Here is an 18,563-nt window from a genome sequence, read left to right on the forward strand (position 1 = left end):
GTTCTGCATCCTGAATGGTCCATGTCAGTGTCCTCGTCATGATATTGTCCTAGAGTTTTGTCTTATTGGGGGTTGGAGGAAATCAGCAAGTCCAAAAGTCAGTTCTTTGAAAGACTAAGAAAAATTTTAAAACCTTGACAAAACTAATATAAAAAAATGAGAGAAATAACAAATAACTAATATCAGGGAAGAATAAAACCAAACCTGTTGCCGTCGAGTCCACTGGAACTCATAGCAACCCCACAGGAGAGAGTTGAACTGCCTCATTGGGTTTCCAAAGAGCAGCTGGTGGATTCAACCTGCAGACCTTTTGGTTAGCAGCCAAGCTCTTAAACACCATGCCACCGGGGCTCCAGGGAAGAAAAGGGGGGACACTTAAAGATCCTGTAGATATTACAACAATTATTAAGTAGATAGCATATCCCCTTGATGTGATAGGAATGACACTTTACCCCCTCTTATCTCCTCCAAAAAACACATAACCCCAGTCTAACCACGAGAAAAGTATCAGACAAATCCAACTGGGGGGCATTCTAAAAAATACCTGACCAGTACTTCTCTAAAATGTCAAGATCATCAAAAACAAGAAACACCCAAGAAACTGGAGATGTGACTGCTAAATGTAATGTGATATCCTGAATGAAATCGTGGAACAGAAAAAAAAAGTACTGGAGAAAAACTAATGAAATCTGAATAAAGTATGAAATTCGGTTAATAATAATTATCAATACTGGTTTCTTAGTTGTGACACATATGTCATAGTACAGTAACATGTTAACATAGGGGAAACTGAGTATAAGGTATTATGGCAACTCTCTCTACCATCTTTACAACATTTCTGTAAATCTAAAGCTATTCTAAAGTATAAATTTTATTTATAAATCCGTCCATTACTGAAAAAACAGTGAAAATGAACAAGAAAATTATTTTCATCAAACCCACAACCCATTAGGTCATCTGAAATTCCTGAAACTTGATATTCTTTACTAGAAGATTTAAGTACTGATCAAAACAACATGAATAAACAGTGAGCCCTCGTTTGGACTCTTGCCCCAGGCCTTACAAATGTTGGGGGTATGCCGGCTTCCTACCTCCCACTCCTGCTTCTAATGACATGCCCGCATTCATGAAGAAGAAAAAACGGTTTATAACCATGAGTCCAGAACCTAACTCCATTACAGAGAAGCACAAGTCTTTACACAGTTTATTATACATTGAATTTCTAGGAATGCAACTACTGTTGCATTAAGTCAAGGGAAAGTTTGTTCTGTTCAGAAGTTTACTCTGAGCTGTCATTTCAAAAACTCCCTGATGTCGACCCTTCCCGCGTATGCGAATCCTCAGTACAACACCCCGGAGTCAGCCTCATTGGCAGCATTTATACTGACAGTGATCTCTGCTGATGTACAGTCATCCAACTGTCTTATAGGAGGGTTAGGCCCTAGCTTTTACAAATTGAAACGACGTGTTATTTTACTAGAAATGGTTTCCTTTATTTCCTCTCTACATTTTAACCAGTTACCATCGAGTTGACTCCCACCCAGGGCAACCCCGTGTGTGTCAGAATGGAACCGTGCTCCACAGGGCTTTCAGTGGCTGATTTTCAGAGGTAGGTCACCAGGCCTTTCTCATGAGGCACCTCTGGGTGGTTCTGAACTGCCAACATTTCTTTGTTAGTACTCAAGCGCTAACCATTTGCATCATCTAAGGATTCTTCCTGTACATTATAAAAAACAAACAAACAAAACATTGATGCTGAGTCAACTCTGGCTCTTAGTGACACCATCGGACCGAGCAGAATCGTCCCATACGGTTTCCAAGGCTATAAATCTTTACGGAAGCAGACTGCCCATCTTTCTCCCGAGGAGTGCCTAGCAGGTTCTAACCGATGACCTTTCAGTTAGCAGCTGAGTGCTTAACCACTGTGCAGCCAGGTAGGGCATAATAAATGAAAACCAAAAAACCAAACCTGTTGCCACCGAGTTGATTCCAACTCACAGCAATCCTATAAACTAAAAAAAAACAAACCAAACCCATTGCCATCAAGTCGATTCCGACTCATAGTGACCCTATAGGACAGAGGAGAACTGCCCCATAGGGTTTCCAAGGAGGGGCTGGTGGATTTGAACTGCTGGCCTTTTGGTTAGCAACCGTAGTATTTAACCTGGACATAAAAAATATCACCTGATACCTACATAATCTTCTCACGGAATCCATTTAAACTCCCCGCTTTGCACAAACACAGACCTCCCACTGTAAAGACGCACTTTCAGAGAAAAACCACTAGATCCACATGGAAAGTTTTAGCCTTTTATAAAAGCGGGGAACAGCTGAGGCCTTTAAGTAAACATGCACCTGTGAAACAATGTTACTGGAAGACATACAAAAATTTAGAAAATCTCTAATTTTCATTCTCATGGAAGCTCAAGAACGTTTCAAAACTATAAAACTAGGCCAAGAAACAACAAAGAAGAAATAATCTGATGTCAGTGAAAATAGACTAAAACCCAGTGCCATCGAGTCGATTCCAACTCATAGCGACCCTATAGGAAAGAGTAGAACTGCCCCATAGAGTTTCCAAGGAAAACAGACTAGACATTAAAAATACAGTAGCTGAAGTAAAGAAATATACAAAGTAAAGCATAATAGGTGATTAACTTTTAAAAAATCGAGGAATGAACGAAAGTGATCAAAAGAATCAAGGAAAATATGTGCCATGGAAGACAAAGACAGGAGGCCAAATTACACATATTTTAAATTATTTCTGATATATATATATATAAAATATACATACATATAGATATACGTATATTTATATATACATATTTGAAATTCCTGAAGGAGACTTGAGGGTAAAAAGAGAATTAATAATCAAAGTAAGAACAGAAATCCTAGAAGGCATTTAATAAAATCCACGAGCCAGTCGCAATAAAAACTCGAAGTGAAATAGGAAGAAGAGGACTTTTCTAACATGCACAACAGTATCTCAAGCCAACACTGGGCATCACATTTAACGGCGACACACCAAAAGCTCTCACAATGACATGAGGACTCGTCGAGAGTGTAACTAGCATTTAGCACGGTTGAGTCATGCACACACCCAGCTGAAACAAAAGTCCCAGCCACTGGAATGGTGGAGATAAAATCCATTGTTATCTGTAACTGACACAGCCGTCCACTTGGAAAACATATGAAAATCAACTGAAAACCATTAGTACTAAGAGGACAGGCCAAAAGTTGAGTGAGCCCATTACAAATTAAATATTACGAAATTATAGGCCAAAATTACCCAAATTTTAAAAATAGAACAAATAAATAACATTCAAAATAGTGATAAATATATACGACTCAACAACAACCAAAAAAGAAACAAAAGAAGTAAACTGCTGTTATTGCTAGCTGCCATCTGCCCCCGACTCATGGTGACCCCACGCACATTGCCTGGTCCAATGGCATCCCCACCAGCACTTGGGGATCGGACGATTGTGACTCACAAGATTTTCACTGGCTGCGTGCTCCTGGGACACACAGGAGCAGAAACCACTGTTTGTATAATCTAGCCAGGAATTCTCACCTTCACACTAGCACAAAGTTCATCCATTCTCCCCTTTTTCCACACCCCAAACCTTTACCCTCCCCCGCCTTACTGTGCTTGTTCACTCTGCGGCACCCACACTCACTGTCCTCATTCACTCTGCGGCACCCACACTCACTGTCCTCATTCACTCTGCAGCACTCATGCTCACTGTCCTCATTCACTCTGTGGCACCCACACTCACTGTCCTCATTCACTCTGCGGCACCCACACTCACTGTCCTCATTCACTCTGCAGCACTCATGCTCACTGTCCTCATTCACTCTGTGGCACCCACACTCACTGTCCCTGTTCACTCTGCAGCACCCACACTCACCGTCCTCATTCACTCTGCGGCACCATGCTCACTGTCCTCATTCACTCTGCGGCACTCATGCTCACTGTCCTCATTCACTCTGTGGCACCCACACTCACTGTCCCTGTTCACTCTGCAGCACCCACACTCACCGTCCTCATTCACTCTGCGGCACCATGCTCACTGTCCTCATTCACTCTGCGGCATCCACACTCACTGTCCTCATTCACTCTGCAGCACCCACACTCACCGTCCTCATTCACTCTGCGGCACCATGCTCACTGTCCTCATTCACTCTGCGGCACTCATGCTCACTGTCCTCATTCACTCTGTGGCACCCACACTCACTGTCCCTGTTCACTCTGCAGCACCCACACTCACCGTCCTCATTCACTCTGCGGCACCATGCTCACTGTCCTCATTCACTCTGCGGCATCCACACTCACTGTCCTCATTCACTCTGCAGCACCCACACTCACCGTCCTCATTCACTCTGCAGCACCATGCTCACTGTCCTCATTCACTCTGCTGCACCCACACCCACTGTCCTCATTCACTCTGCGGCACCATGCTCACTGTCCCTGTTCACTCTGCAGCACCCACACTCACTGTCCTCATTCACTCTGCGGCACCATGCTCACTGTCCTCATTCACTCTGCAGCACCATGCTCACTGTCCTCATTCACTCTGCGGCACCATGCTCACTGTCCCTGTTCACTCTGCAGCACCCACACTCACTGTCCTCATTCACTCTGCGGCACCATGCTCACTGTCCTCATTCACTCTGCGGCACCATGCTCACTGTCCTCATTCACTCTGCGGCACCATGCTCACTGTCCTCATTCACTCTGCGGCACCATGCTCACTGTCCTCGTTCACTCTGCGGCATCAACACTCACTGTCCTCGTTCACTCTGTGGCACCCACACTGTGCTTGTTCACTCTGTGGCACCCACACTCACTGACCTCGTTCACTCTGCAGCACCCACACTCACTGACCTCGTTCACTCTGTAGCACCCACACTCACTGTCTCTGTTTACTCTGTGGCACCCATACTCACTGTCCCTGTTCACTCTGCGACACCCACGTTCACTGTCGTCATTCACTCTGCGGGAACCGCACTTACTGTCCCTGTTCACTCTGCAGCACCCACACTGTGCTTGTTCACTCTTTGGCATCCACACTCACTGTCCCCGTTCACTCTGCGGCACCCACACTCACTGTCCCCGTTCACTCTGCGGAACCCACACTCACTGTCCCTGTTCACTCTGCGGGAACCACACTTACTGTCCCCTGAACGTGGCAGAAATGTTCCCGCACAAGGGCCTTAGCTCTAGCAGTTACCTCTGCTGGAAAGGTCCTTCCTCAGTTACCTACTTGGCTAACACACATACCTGTTTCATGTCTTACTCAAAAGCTCTCTACCCAGATCTGATACAACAAAAGCTCAACGAAGGTAGGGATGTTGGTTTTGTTCAGTGATGCCTAGAACAGTGCTGGCCACATAGTAAGCACACAAAAATACTTCTTAAATAAATGACTATATAAAAGAATTGTTTCTACAGTCAGGTAATTAAACCATTTTTCAGAACCGGGACTGTCAGGTCATGTCAGAGTTGTTGACAATGCTGCCATCTAGTGGTTATGATCATTTATAGTACTGGGTGGGTGCTTTCACGGAGCCCTGGGGGCACAGTGGTTAATGCACTTGGCTGCTAATTTAAAGGTCTACGGTTTGAATCCACCAGCTGCTCCACAGGAGAAAGATGTGGCAGCCTGCTTCTCTAAAGATTTACAGCCTTGGAAACTCTATGGGGCAGTTCGACTCTGTCCTATAGGGTAGTATGAGTTGGAATTGACTAGATGGCAATGGGTTTGGTTTTGTAGTTTTGGAGGGCTTTTGCATCATCTCATTTTGAAATCTCCAATCAACACCCCTTCCCCTCCTTTGTCTTGTTAACCACAAGCCTTGCTAACCACGAGCTTGTTTTGAGCAACGTTTTCCAGGAAGTTGCAGCAGATTTGGCTCCATCCACTGAACTGGCCCAAGCTACATCTTGAAGCGTGCACAGATTGAGGAGACCATGTCCTTCACCTGACTCCGGACCTGATTGTTACCGGAAAGAATGGTATTTCTAAGCCTATGGTTTCACCTGATTCGATTTGAGAAGCGAGGGGTCCCACCACATAGACATCCAACAGAAGATGATTTAACATCCAGACCTCCAAATGTGGACATGAGAGGGCTAAGGGCGGAGAGTTCCGGGTACCAAACCCAACCCCCAGACGCCACTGGAAACAAAAAGCTTCCCAGCCCCTGCACATGGAGAGCACATGGTCTTATGGTCACTAGACCCCGCATTACTCTTTTTCTGCGCAGACAATAAACTTGCCACTTTCTGTTTCCCTTGCAATTAGTGTCCATCTTAGTTCGATCAGCTAACAGGACAGGACAAGAACCCCAGTGGCATTCAGTTACAATTTGACCCCAAGATGAGCAGTTAATGAGGTAGGGTGGGGTAACAACTTTACAGACAAGGAGCCACGCTCTTTCTAAAAAATCTACACCTATTAGTTACGATGAAATATACACAAAGTGAACCTTAGGGAGAAAAGGAAGAACAAGGACAGGGCTATAACTTGTAAGATGTTGTGACCCATACGGTTTTCATCCACTGATTTTCAGAAGATATGTTAATAACATCAATGAACAAAAATCAGTTAGAAGGAGTGTGGAACCCTGGAGTAAGAGTGGGAGATACAAAACCAAACATCCGGCGTCTCTGAAGCCATGTACTTGTAAAGGTTGCTGCTGGAGTTAAACAAGGGGCTGGCACGTAAGAGGGGCTCAATAAATGACAGCAGCTACCCCTCGCCTTACTTTTGCTGCCGTTGGGTTTTTGTTATTTTTGAGCAAACTTTGGAAGAGCCCCAAGCAACAGCCCAGGGCCTGGATACCAGAACTAGAAAGAGTCTTGGAAAGAACTAAAACACTTTCAGAAAGTTCGTGCTTTCCAATTGAAGCAGTTCCAATGCTACTTTAATGAGAGGGCAAGTTAATACTATATCCAAATGGGAGATAACAGTATAGTTATTATTAACAAAAGAATGAGCATTTCTCCTGGTTCTAGGGGTATCAGTTTCCCAGGGCTGCCATAACAACATACCACAAACTGAGTGGTTTAAAACAACAGGATTTCATTCTCTCACGGTTCTGGAGGCAAGAAGCCCAAAATCAAGGTGTGAGCTGGGCCATGACTCGCTCTGAAGCCTCTAGGGAGGGTCCTTCTTTGCCTCTTCCAGCTTCTGGTGGGCCCAGGTGTTCCTGGCTTGTGGCAGCATCACTCCAAATCCTGCCTCTGTCTTCACGTGCCTGTATTCCCTCTGGGTCTGCATCTCTTTTCCTTTTCTCATAAGGACAACAGTCACGTCGATTTAAGGCATATCCTACTCCAGTATGACCTAATGTTAACTTGATTACATCTACAAAAACCCTATTTCCAAATAAAGATACAGGTACCAGGGGTTAGGACTTCAACATATGCTTTTGGGGGACACAATTCAACCCACAAAGCTAGGTTTAAGGGATTCTCCCAAAGGTCATATCGATTCCCAGGAAAGGGTACAATACAGGCTGATTACAGGCTTAACTATCCTGAGTTCCCACCACCCATCTGTTAGTGCAACGAACTGTAGCAGCTTCCAGGTTGCTATGCTGCTGGAAGCTAGGCCATCAGTATTTCAAATATCAGCAGGGTCGCCCGTGGTGAACAGGTCTCAGCAGAACTTCCATACTAAGACTAGAAAGGAAGGCCTAGCAATCTACTTCTGAAAATTAGCCAATGAAAACTTTAGAGATCACAACAGAACACTGTCCAACTTGCTCGCTTTGGACATCCCATTAGGAGGGATCATTCGCTGGAGGAGGACATCATATTTGATGCAGTAGAGAGCGAGCAAGGGTGAGACCCTCGGTGAGATAGGTTGGCACAACAGCCACAGTGATGGACTTGAACATGCCAGCAATTGTGATGATGACGCAGGACTGGGCAAAATTTTGTTCTGTTGTACGTGAGGTCACCATGAGTCAGATTTGACTTGACTGCAGCTACCTACATACCTACCCACCCACACCTCACCCACCCATCCACCTACCCACCCACCCACGCACCCATCCACCCATCCATCCATCCAACCATCCATCCGCCCGCCTGCCCGTCCATCTGTCCGTCCGTCCATCCATCCATCCATCTGGAGTTCAAAATCAGAATACTATAATTTCATAATAAAACCAAGTTCAAAATTAATACAATTGAAAGAAAATACAGATAACGCCATACTTGTATTATAGGGAGTCCCTTGGGGGTGCAAACAGTTAATGTGCTCGACTGCTAACTGAAAGGTTGGAGGTTTGAATTCACCCAGAGGCACCTCGGAAGAAAGGCCTGGCAATCTACTTCTGAAAAATCAGCCACTAAAGACCCCACTGAGCATTGTCCTACTCTGACACACACAGGCTTGCCAGGAGTCACAATCTACTAGACAGCAGCTGGCACGTAGCACAGAAAAAGTTCCAAAGTCAAAAGTACAAAAACTAAGACTTAAGGACCATAAAAATAATTCTGTCCCCTTAGAGTGTATATGTAATTTACAATTACACCTTTCCTATTAGAGGAAAGCAACAACACAATGCCAGTAATTTCCTTATTTTCTTTGATTTTAAATCTCTTTCCTCACAGAGGAATCTATAGAGAACTGCCGTAAGTCCAGTGAGCATTCAGTGGAGGATGCCATTTTCATACACTAAACACCTTCTGTCTTTGTCTCAACTATATTGAGATTTAAACACCTGCAGATATTGCTAGTCTCAGCACTTTCATTTTTCCCATTTTTCAAGCATGGAAAATTCAGGCAAAATGCAATCACATACTGCAATAACTGCCCACACCCTGCTGCACAACTGCAAAGACAGGAAAGTCTCCACAGGAGAAGCGCTGCTCCAACGGCTGCTGGTCAGGTGACGGACAACCCTGTGCACATCATTCATGAGGCAGTGGGGGACAGCACAGAAATGTACAAAAAAAAAAAAGAAGAAGCTACCCAAAAGCTGAATACAAAAATGTTGAGGATTACCTACATTTTAAAAATAAAAGCTCCAGAGACAAAATATCATTTTCTGATTCAATTATATGAAGTAAAGGAACATAATTTCATTAAAATAAGGGAGTTGGCAAACTGAATTTTAACAATAACTGTGGAAATAATAACTGCATCTTACATTCCAACATCACGTTATATGGAAAGGTGTGGCCAGGGTTGTATCCTTTCACCATACCTATTCAATCTGTATGCTGAGCAAATAATCCGAGAAGCCGGACTATATGAAGAAGAACGGGGCATCAGGATTGGAGGAAGACTCATTAACAACCTGTGTTATGCAGATGACACAACCTTCCTTGCTGAAAGTGAAGAGGACTTGAAGCACTTACTGGTGAAGACCAAAGACTACAGCCTTCAGTATGAATTACACCTCAACATAAAGAAAAGAAAAATCCTCATAACTGACCAATAAGCTACATCATGATAAATGGAGAAAAGAACGAAGTTGTCAAGGATTTCATTTTACTTGGATCCACAATCAACGCCCATTGGAAACAGCCGTCGAGAAATCAAACAACACATTCCATTGGGTAAATCTGCTGCAAAAGACCTCTTTGAAGTGTTAAAAAGCAAAGATGTTACTTTGGGGACTAAGGTACACCTAACCCAAGCCATGGTGTTTTCAATTGCCTCATATGCATGTGAAAGCTGGACAATGAATAGGGAAGACCAAAGAAGAATTGAGGCCTTTGAATTATGATGTTGGCGAAAAATACTGAATATACCATAGACTGCCAGGAGAACGAACAGATCTGTCTTGGAAGAAGTACAGCCAGGATGCTCCTTAGAAACAAGGATGGTGAGATTTTGTCTCACATACTTTGGGCGTGTTATTAGGAGGGACCAGTCCCTGGAGAAGAATATCATGCTTGGTAAAGTAGTGGTTCAGTGAAAAACAGGAAAACCTTCAATGAGATAGACTGACACAGTGGCTGCAACAATGTGCTCAAGCACAGCAGGGATTGTGAAGATGGCGCAGGACTGGGCAATGTTTCGTTCTGTTGAACGCGGGGTTGCTATGAGTCGGAACTGACTTGATAGCACCCAACAACAACAAACATCCCAATAGCACATTGCCATTTGCAAAAGCTTCACAGATCTTTGTCCCAACAACATTGTTGTGTAGTAGATGTGTGGTTATGTCTTTCTTTTGACTAATAAGGAGGTTAATGCCCTATGGGGTACAGAGATTTGCCCATATTAGGAGCCAATACTGCACTAAGGTCTTCTCACTAGAATATTAATCAAAGGGAGCACATGCTGTGAGCAAGCGAGCAAAGAATTCACCAACAATTGTTTAAGAAACACTACAAAAAGCAAGTAGAAGAGGAAGGATTTGGTTAAAAAAAGTTTAGATTATGATTTGTATTTACCGTTTTAAGTTTTTAAAGAAATATATGCACATGTTAAAAATTTCAAACAGTACAGAAAGAATAAAAATGAAATTTCCTTCCCCACAACCTTTCAATTTTGGTAACTCTCCTCAAAGATAACCATGCTTACATCCTTCCAGAAAAAAAAGTTATAATTAAAAAAAAATGAACATGAGTTTTTAAAAATTAAAACAAATGAAATCATACTGTATACATCATGTTTTTCTCCACTGAGTAATGCATTTTGGAGATCTTTCAAGCCTACTGTGTCCATTTTCATGCCTGGATACTATTTTCTTGTGCCAAAATCTCATAATTCAACGAGTCCTGTACTGATATGAATTTAGGTTTTTTCCAGGGTGTTACTATTATGAATAAGGCTGTAATTAAGTATTTCGTCCATATATATTGGCTCCCTTTTCAAGTATCTCTGTAATGTTAAATACGAGCAGTGGCAACACTTGGTCAAAGGTTGTACACATTTAAATTACATATCAGCAAACTGTCCTGTGTAGTAGTATCCAACCCACCATCTGTGGTGTGTCATCTCCTGGTACCCTTAACACCAGAAATTATCAACATTTTTAATTTTTGCTAACCTCTTAGGAGAAACAGTGTATCTAACTATGGTTTTGATTTGCATGTCTTTAATTATGAGTAAGACCAAGCATTTTCTATTGATTATGTGTATTTCTTCTTTATTGAACTACCCGTTCTTATATTGCATGCTTTTTCTTTTTCTTATTGATTTGTAGACTCTCTGTGTAAATAAGCCCTTTGTTATATGTATTGTAAAAAAAATTCTCTTTTTGAAAAGTCATATTTTTATTTTTGTGTAATAACATTTTACATCTTCTCCTTTATGGCTTCTGTGTTCTGTCCTACTCAGAAAGACTTTTTCAAGGCCAAGACTACAAATTAATTTTCCAGTGGTTTCTCTTAGTAATTTTATGGTTTCATATTTAAATATTTAATCTGCTTTGAATTTATTCTGATTAAAAAATGAGATATGGATCCAGCTTTATTTTTTCCCACAGAGCTAATCAGTTATCGTTGAGCAAATCATTATCCATCTTGATATAAAATGCCTCCTTACCCTACCTGTACTACACCCCTGTGTATTCTGGACTTTCTCCACTGTTCCGCTGAGCTGCCTTTTTCTTCTCCAGTTCCAAGAAGCTTAAAGCCAGTAGTCCCTAATTACGGTTTTTCAGAATTTTCCTGGTTATTATAAAATATTTATTCTTCTCAATCAGGGATTCTCAACAGTGGCACTACTGACATTTTGAACAAGATAAATCTTCATGGTCGGGGCTGTCCTGGGCATTGTAGGATGTCCAGCAACACTCCTGGTCTCTGCCCTCTGGATGCCAGGAGCACTTGCCCCACTCCAGCACTTGTGACAATCAGAAATGTCTTCAGACTTGCCAACTATGGTTCCACTCCTGAGTACCCACTATACTTCACTTGGGATGAAAACAAATTCATAGAGTAATTCAGACATCTTTATAGAGTATTTATATTTATTATATCTAATCGTCCTACTCAAGAACCAGGTACATTTACCTATGTCTTCTTTTATGTCATTCAATAGAGTTTTAAGATTTTACTCTTAAACATTTGTACATCTCTTGATATCTTAAACATTTTCCTATTTACTGTTATGTTTATTTCCAATTTTGTTTTTGTTTCTGTATAAATAGGACCTTTTCTTACATTGTCTTTTCAAACTAATTACTGATAAGGAAGCTATTTGTATGTTATGTTCTACAACCAGCTACACACTGAACTCTTATTATATCTAACAGATCTTTAGGACATCGTAAGTTTCTTCTAACGATACAATTTCAGGAAATTCTAAGCATACAGTGTAATTATCTGCATCATCATTTTGCATCCTCATTTCTAATATCCATACATCTCACTGACTTGGTTAATGCCTGCAGAAAAATTTACATGACAGTGGTGACAGTAGGTAACCATGCATCATTCTTGATTTTAATAGGAATGCTTCTGGGATTTTACCATTAAGCTGGCTTTTGGTTTGAGATACATGTATTTTATATCATCAAATAAGTACCTATATGCTTATAGTCTACTAAGAGTTTGTTTTTAAATAAGTTACTGATTTTGTCAAATGCTTTTTCCATAGCTATTCAGATGACTGTCATGGATTGAATTGTGTCCCCCCAAAAATGTGTGTCTCAAATTGGTTAGGCCATGATTCCCAGTATTGTGTGGTTGTCCTCCATTTTGTGACTGTAATTTTATATCAAGAGGATTAGGGTGGGATTGTAACACCACCCTTACTCAGGTCACGTCCCTGATCTAATGTAAAGGGAGTTACCCCAGGGTATGGCCTGCACCACCTTTTATCTCTTAAGAGATAAAAGGAAAGAGAAGCTAGCAGAGAGCGGGACGGGACCTCATACCACCAAGAAAGCAGCACCAGGAGCAGAGTGCATGCTTTGGACCTGGGGTCCCTGTGCCTGAGAAGCTTCTCAACCAGGGGAGGATTGATGACAAGGAATCTTCCTCCAGAGCCAACAGAGAGAAAGCCTTCCCCTGGAGCTGACACCCTGAATTTGGACTTTTAGCCTACTTTACTGTGAGGAAATAAATTTTTCTTTGTCAAAGCCATCTACTTGTGGCACCTCTGTTATAGCAGCCCTAGATAAGTAAGACAGAATTTGGTACTGGGAGTGGGGTGCTGCTGTAACAGATACCTAAAACGTGGAAGTGGTTTTGAAACTGTGACTGGATAGAGTTGGGACAGCAGCAGAGGACCAGTGCAGCAGAGAACCTGCAGCAGCAGAGAGGCGGCAACAGCAGAGAACTAGAAGCAGCAGAACAAGGAGACCAGCACCAGACAGCACTGGAGCTGACCCATGGAGCGAGAGAGCTGAGTGCCTGTGTGCAAGAGGCTTCCTGGTAGAGTGGGGTGCCTCTGGGCACTTATCAGTGGAGCTAGGCTTGCCAACCCACGGAGCCAGAGAGCTGAGTGCCTGTGTGCAGGAGGCTTCCTGGTGCAGTGGGGCACCTCCGGGCGTTTATCGGTGGAGCTATTGAGCTTTGGAACACCTGCCTCAACAGGGCAGATGTGGGCATGAGGCCCGAGAGCCAAGAGGCCAAGAAACCAGGAAACAGAAGGTAAGGAGACAAGAAACACAAGGAGCTGAGCTGACTCAGTCTCAAAAGGTATGGACATGACCTCAGGGGTTTCAAAGGGTGGACCATGGCCTCTGGTGTTTCTAAGGGTGGGGCTGCCACTCATATGGACAAGGAGAATGGTGCACCTAAAGCCGAGGGAGCAGAGTTGTTGTCCTAGTGGGCCTGGAAAGCGGAGCTGAAGCCGAGGGCCAGAGGGGCCTCCACTCAGAATCCGGAGACTATGGCCAGTTCCTAGAGTCTGGAGGGTAGGGTCATTGTGTAAATTGCCTCAGTGAACACAGGATTATTTTCAAAGCTTTGAGGGCTAATGTAATGTGTTCTGCTGACTTGGTTGGTGCCTGATATCCCTTCTTTTCCTCCACTTTCTTCCATTTGTAATGGAAATGTCTAGCTTGTGCCTCTTCTGCCATTGTACTTTTCGAAGCAGATAACTTATATTCCGGATTTCACAGATGAAGAGGAATATTTGGATTTTGGACTTGGACTTGACTTTTGCTATGATATGATGGGATGAATATGTTTTACATGTTGCAAGGATGTGATTTTTTGGGGGCCAAAGGGTGGAATGTCATGGATTGAACTGTATCCCCTCAAAAATATGTCAGCTTGGTTAGGCCACTGATTCCCAGTATTGTGTGGTTGTCCTCCATTTTGTGATTGAAATTTTACGTTAAGAGGATTAGGGTGGGATTGTAACACCACCTTACTCAGGTCATGTTCCTGAGCCAATGTAAAGGGAGTTTCCCTGGGGTGTGGCCTGCACCACCTTAAGAGATAAAAGGAAAGTGAAGGAAGCAGAGAGTTGGGGACCTCATACCACCAAGAAAGCAGCACAAGGAGCAGAGCGTGTCCTTTGGACCTGGGGTCCCTGTGCCTGCGAAGCTGCTCAACCAAGGGAGGATTGATGACAAGGAATCTTCCTCCAGAGCCAACAGAGAGAAAGCCTTCCCCTGGAGCTGACACCCTGAATTTGGACTTTTAGCCTACTTTGCTGTGAGGAAATAAATTTTTCTTTGTTAAAGCCATCCACTTGTGGTATTTCTGTTATAGCAGCACTAGATAACTAAGATAATGACCACATCATTTTACTTCTTTGACTTATTAATATTGTATGGTAGATTAAATTACTGGATCTCCTAATATTAAACAATTCTTGCCTTACTGGCATAAATCTACTTAGTAAAGACATACATTATTCTTTAATTTATTGCTGGATTTTTTTTGCTAATATTTTGATCTAGCATTTTTGCATTAATATTTAAGAATGAGATTGGTCTGTTATTACTAAATGCTTTGTCAACTTTTGGAATCAGTGGTAAACTGCCTTGATAAAAATAATTTGTATTTTCATTCTTTATATTTTATAAACCAAATAGTATGTGTGCATTTAGTATAAAATCAGTCTTTAAAACAGTAAAACCATTCTATGGAAACACAAAGACTTTCCCCCTCTACCTTAAAAAAGGCCATACAACTCGGTCAACTGGCACAATATAGCCTATGAAGACAATGTTCTACGTCCTAGTTTGGTGAGTAGTGTCTAGGATCTTAAAAGTTGTGAGTGCCCATCTAAGATACAATTATGGTCTCTACTCATCTGGAACAAAAGAGAAGGAAGGAAACCAAAAACTCAAAGAAGAAACTAGTCTACAGAACTAACAGTCTACACAAACGATGGCCTCACCTACTTTGAGACCAGAAGAACTAGATGGTGCCCAGCTACCACTACAGACCATTCTGATCAAGGACTCACCAGATGGTCCTGGACAGAATGGAAGAAAAATGTAGAACAAAACTCAAATTCCTGAAGGAAAAAAAAAAGGCCAGATTTACTGGACTGGTCGAGAACAGATGAACTCCCAAGACTATTACCTTAGGATACCCTTTAAACTTGGTACTCAAACCACTCCCAGAGGTCACCTTCCAGCCAAATGACAGGTTGACCCATAAACTAAATAATATCACCTGTGAGTACTGTGTTTCTCTAAATAATCATCTAAATGAAACCAAATGGTAAACATTTACCCTAGACCAAGGATGAGAAGGTAAGGAGGGGGGCAGGAAGCTAGACTAACAGAAACAGATCAGAATGGAAATAATGAAAATGCTGATATATTTTGAAAAATCTAATCAATGTCACTGAACAATATGTATAGAAATTGTTAAATGGGAACCCAATTTGCTGTACAAACTTTCACTAAAAACACAATAATATATATTTTTTAAAGCCACATATAATCTTCACAGTTTCAATTTTTTGAAAACGGAAAAAGTTAAAATATACTTTTGGAAAGCTAGTCTGGAACATGATGTTTTATATAAAGAATAGAAAATCGTAAGTATACTACACCTCAACATCCACTATGAATTAATAATGATACATTTGGGCTATTTTCCCATCCTAGACAATTTAGCAATACACTGACAGCTTCATTATAAGAGTTACACCAGGGAAAGCTTAGTTTTCTTATCTATGAACTCAAAAAGAAACTTGAATAAATTCTTTGACATTTTATGTTTCCCAAGCTCTGAACTCAAATATAATGGCTAGAACAAATCTTTGCTCATTCTCAAAAAACTAGTAAGACTGAGAAAGTTCACGGGCTCCAGCTACCAGTGCCCTTGAAGCAACTCTAAGTGGCCTTCACTCGGTCACTGCTGCTAGGATAGGGGAAGCCTTCCCAGTTTCCACAAAATTCAGGGCAAAGAGTGTGCACCCACCTCTGTCAGGGACCCACAAGGTTCGCGCATTCATCTACCGCACTTCTCACCCAGAGGATGCCAGAGCACATACCACACCTTGCCTGGATCTCAACAGGATTTCACATGCATACATGGTAACAGATGGACAATTAGACAGAGAGAACCATGACCCTCACCATCACCTTTTTGTTTACCATCCGTCTCCCCACTAGATGGAAGCTCACTGTGGGCAGGGACGCTGTCTGCCTGACACAGATCCTGGCAGAGTAGGTACCCAGTAAATATCTGATGGGGAATAGGTGAATGAATCACTTGAAGTAAAGGGACTGCTGAGCCCCTCCTACCTGGATTATTCCTCAAGCGACTCTCAGCCAGCTCAGCAATGGCTCCGGTTGTCATGGTCTTTTTCAGTCGAACAACTCCGGACATGGTGGTGTTTCCTGATTTGTTGAGCGTGTCCTCACTACTGGCCCTCTTGAGCTAAGAGAGAGGTAGGAGGGAAAGAAAGAGGATGAAGACAAATGCTTTCAGTAAAAAAAGAGTACCATAAATCCACGAAGCACTGAAGCAGAACTATGTGCCCAGCGCAAGGCATTGGTGGTTCCATGATAGGATTCTCACCTTCCATGCAAGACACCTGCGTTTGATTCCAGCCAATGAATCTTATGCACAGCCAGCACCCATCTGTCGGTGGAGACTTGCATGTTGCTATAATGCTCAATAGTTTTCAGTAGAACTGTCAGACTAAGACACTAGGAAGAAAGGCCTGGTGATATACTTCTGAAAATCAGTCAATGAAAACCTGATGTATCAAAATGGTCTGATGCACAAGCTTTTCATTCTGGTGTACGTGGATTCACCATGAGCTGGGGGCTGACTTGGAGGCAGCTAACAATAACAACGTGTACCCAGCAGTTAAGATAAAGTAATAGCACTTTGAGTAGCATTATAAGCCAGTTGCTGTTGGGTAAACTCTTACTTATGGTGATCCCATGTGTGTCAGAGTAGTACTGTGATTCATAGGGTTTTCAATGGCTGAGTTTTTGGAAGCAGAACACCAGGCCTTTCTTCCTAGGCTTTCTAGGCTAGCTAGATGAATCTGTTAGCATTACTTACACGTCAGAATCTGATCTTCATTACTGTTTCAAAGAATAGTATAAGATTATGGATGAACATCACCCATCACACCACACTTCAAATAATGAGTAAAACCATCTGCTTTCCTGGTGGAAAAAAAAAAGCTGATAACAAAATAATTGTGAGATAAACAAAGGCAAGCTATGTCAATGCACAAAAATCCAAGGACAACAAAAAACAAGATAAAATACATGTCTGGTGGGAGAAGAGGAAAGAGAAAAAAAACTTAATCTAAGTATCTACCACGTGTCCAACACCGTGTTCTCTGTATATTATCTCATGTAGGTAAAGCATTCAAAGGTAAGAAAGAAGCAGATAAAATGTTGGAGAGGTTGTGGGGAGACTGGAACTCTTATGCACTGAGGGTGAGAATGTAAAATGGTACAATCACTTTGGAAAACGATACAGCGCTTCCTTAAAAAGGTAAAGATAGAAATACTGTATAACCCAGCAATCTCACTCCTAGTAAGACAGGGAACAGAGGGGGCCTCCAAATCTGCAAAGTAACAGAAAATGGGCCAGGGTACAGAAACAAAGCCATTCCCCAGAACAATGGGGCAGGGTATCAGAAAACAGCCCACAAACTTCTTTAAAGTGGTGTTTCAGAAGCAGCCAGATGAAATCAGCCCCAGGGACTTGCACAGAACATCTACCTGTGACCACTGTGTGGCCTTCCACCACAGTAAGGGGCAGTGAGGGGCTGCGGTCACAGCTGGGGAATGGAACTTGGGGAGCAAGAGACTGAGCATGTGCAACACCCCATAATAAGTCCTGCTATGAGTCCCAGAGGCTTCTGGGACAGGAGCCATCTTAGAAAGCTAATGCGCACACACCTTAGTTAACCTATCCCCACCCAAAATGGGGTACTTGCCGGAAAACCCCGCCTATGCCTCTGAATAAATATGAATCTTTTTCCCCTGCTCGAGAATTTTTAAAAGCCCATGCAAGTCCTTTGTTCTGTGAGACGGAGTTGAGCACTGCTTAGAGCCTCCTCATCTCTGCTTGCAAGCCTCTTCAATAAAGCTTTGCTTGTGTGGAAAACTCTCTGTGCCTTACCTGCTCATTCTTGACCAGTGAGAGGCAAGAACCTTACTTCCAGTAACACTAGGAATATAACCTAAAGAAATAA

General features: G+C 42.5%; 1 protein-coding gene across 23 annotated transcripts in view; it reads right to left on the minus strand.

Moving 5' to 3' along the window:
• SPECC1 (sperm antigen with calponin homology and coiled-coil domains 1) overlaps positions 1-18,563 on the minus strand; it is a 476,325-nt gene that overhangs the window by 292,538 nt on the left and 165,224 nt on the right. For 20 of the 23 annotated variants that reach the window (XR_010318469.1, XR_010318470.1, XM_064271864.1 and 17 more), the window contains one exon: positions 16,642-16,777. Coding sequence is in view for 21 of the 23 variants with exons in the window: in XM_064271864.1 (XP_064127934.1) it covers positions 16,642-16,777 (136 nt within the window). In the remaining 2 variants the exon portion in view is untranslated. The other 3 variants (XM_064271868.1, XM_064271871.1, XM_064271869.1) reach the window with 3 other exon arrangements.

This window comes from Loxodonta africana, chromosome 18, assembly GCF_030014295.1.
Source record: "Loxodonta africana isolate mLoxAfr1 chromosome 18, mLoxAfr1.hap2, whole genome shotgun sequence".
Classification (NCBI taxonomy): domain Eukaryota; kingdom Metazoa; phylum Chordata; class Mammalia; order Proboscidea; family Elephantidae; genus Loxodonta; species Loxodonta africana.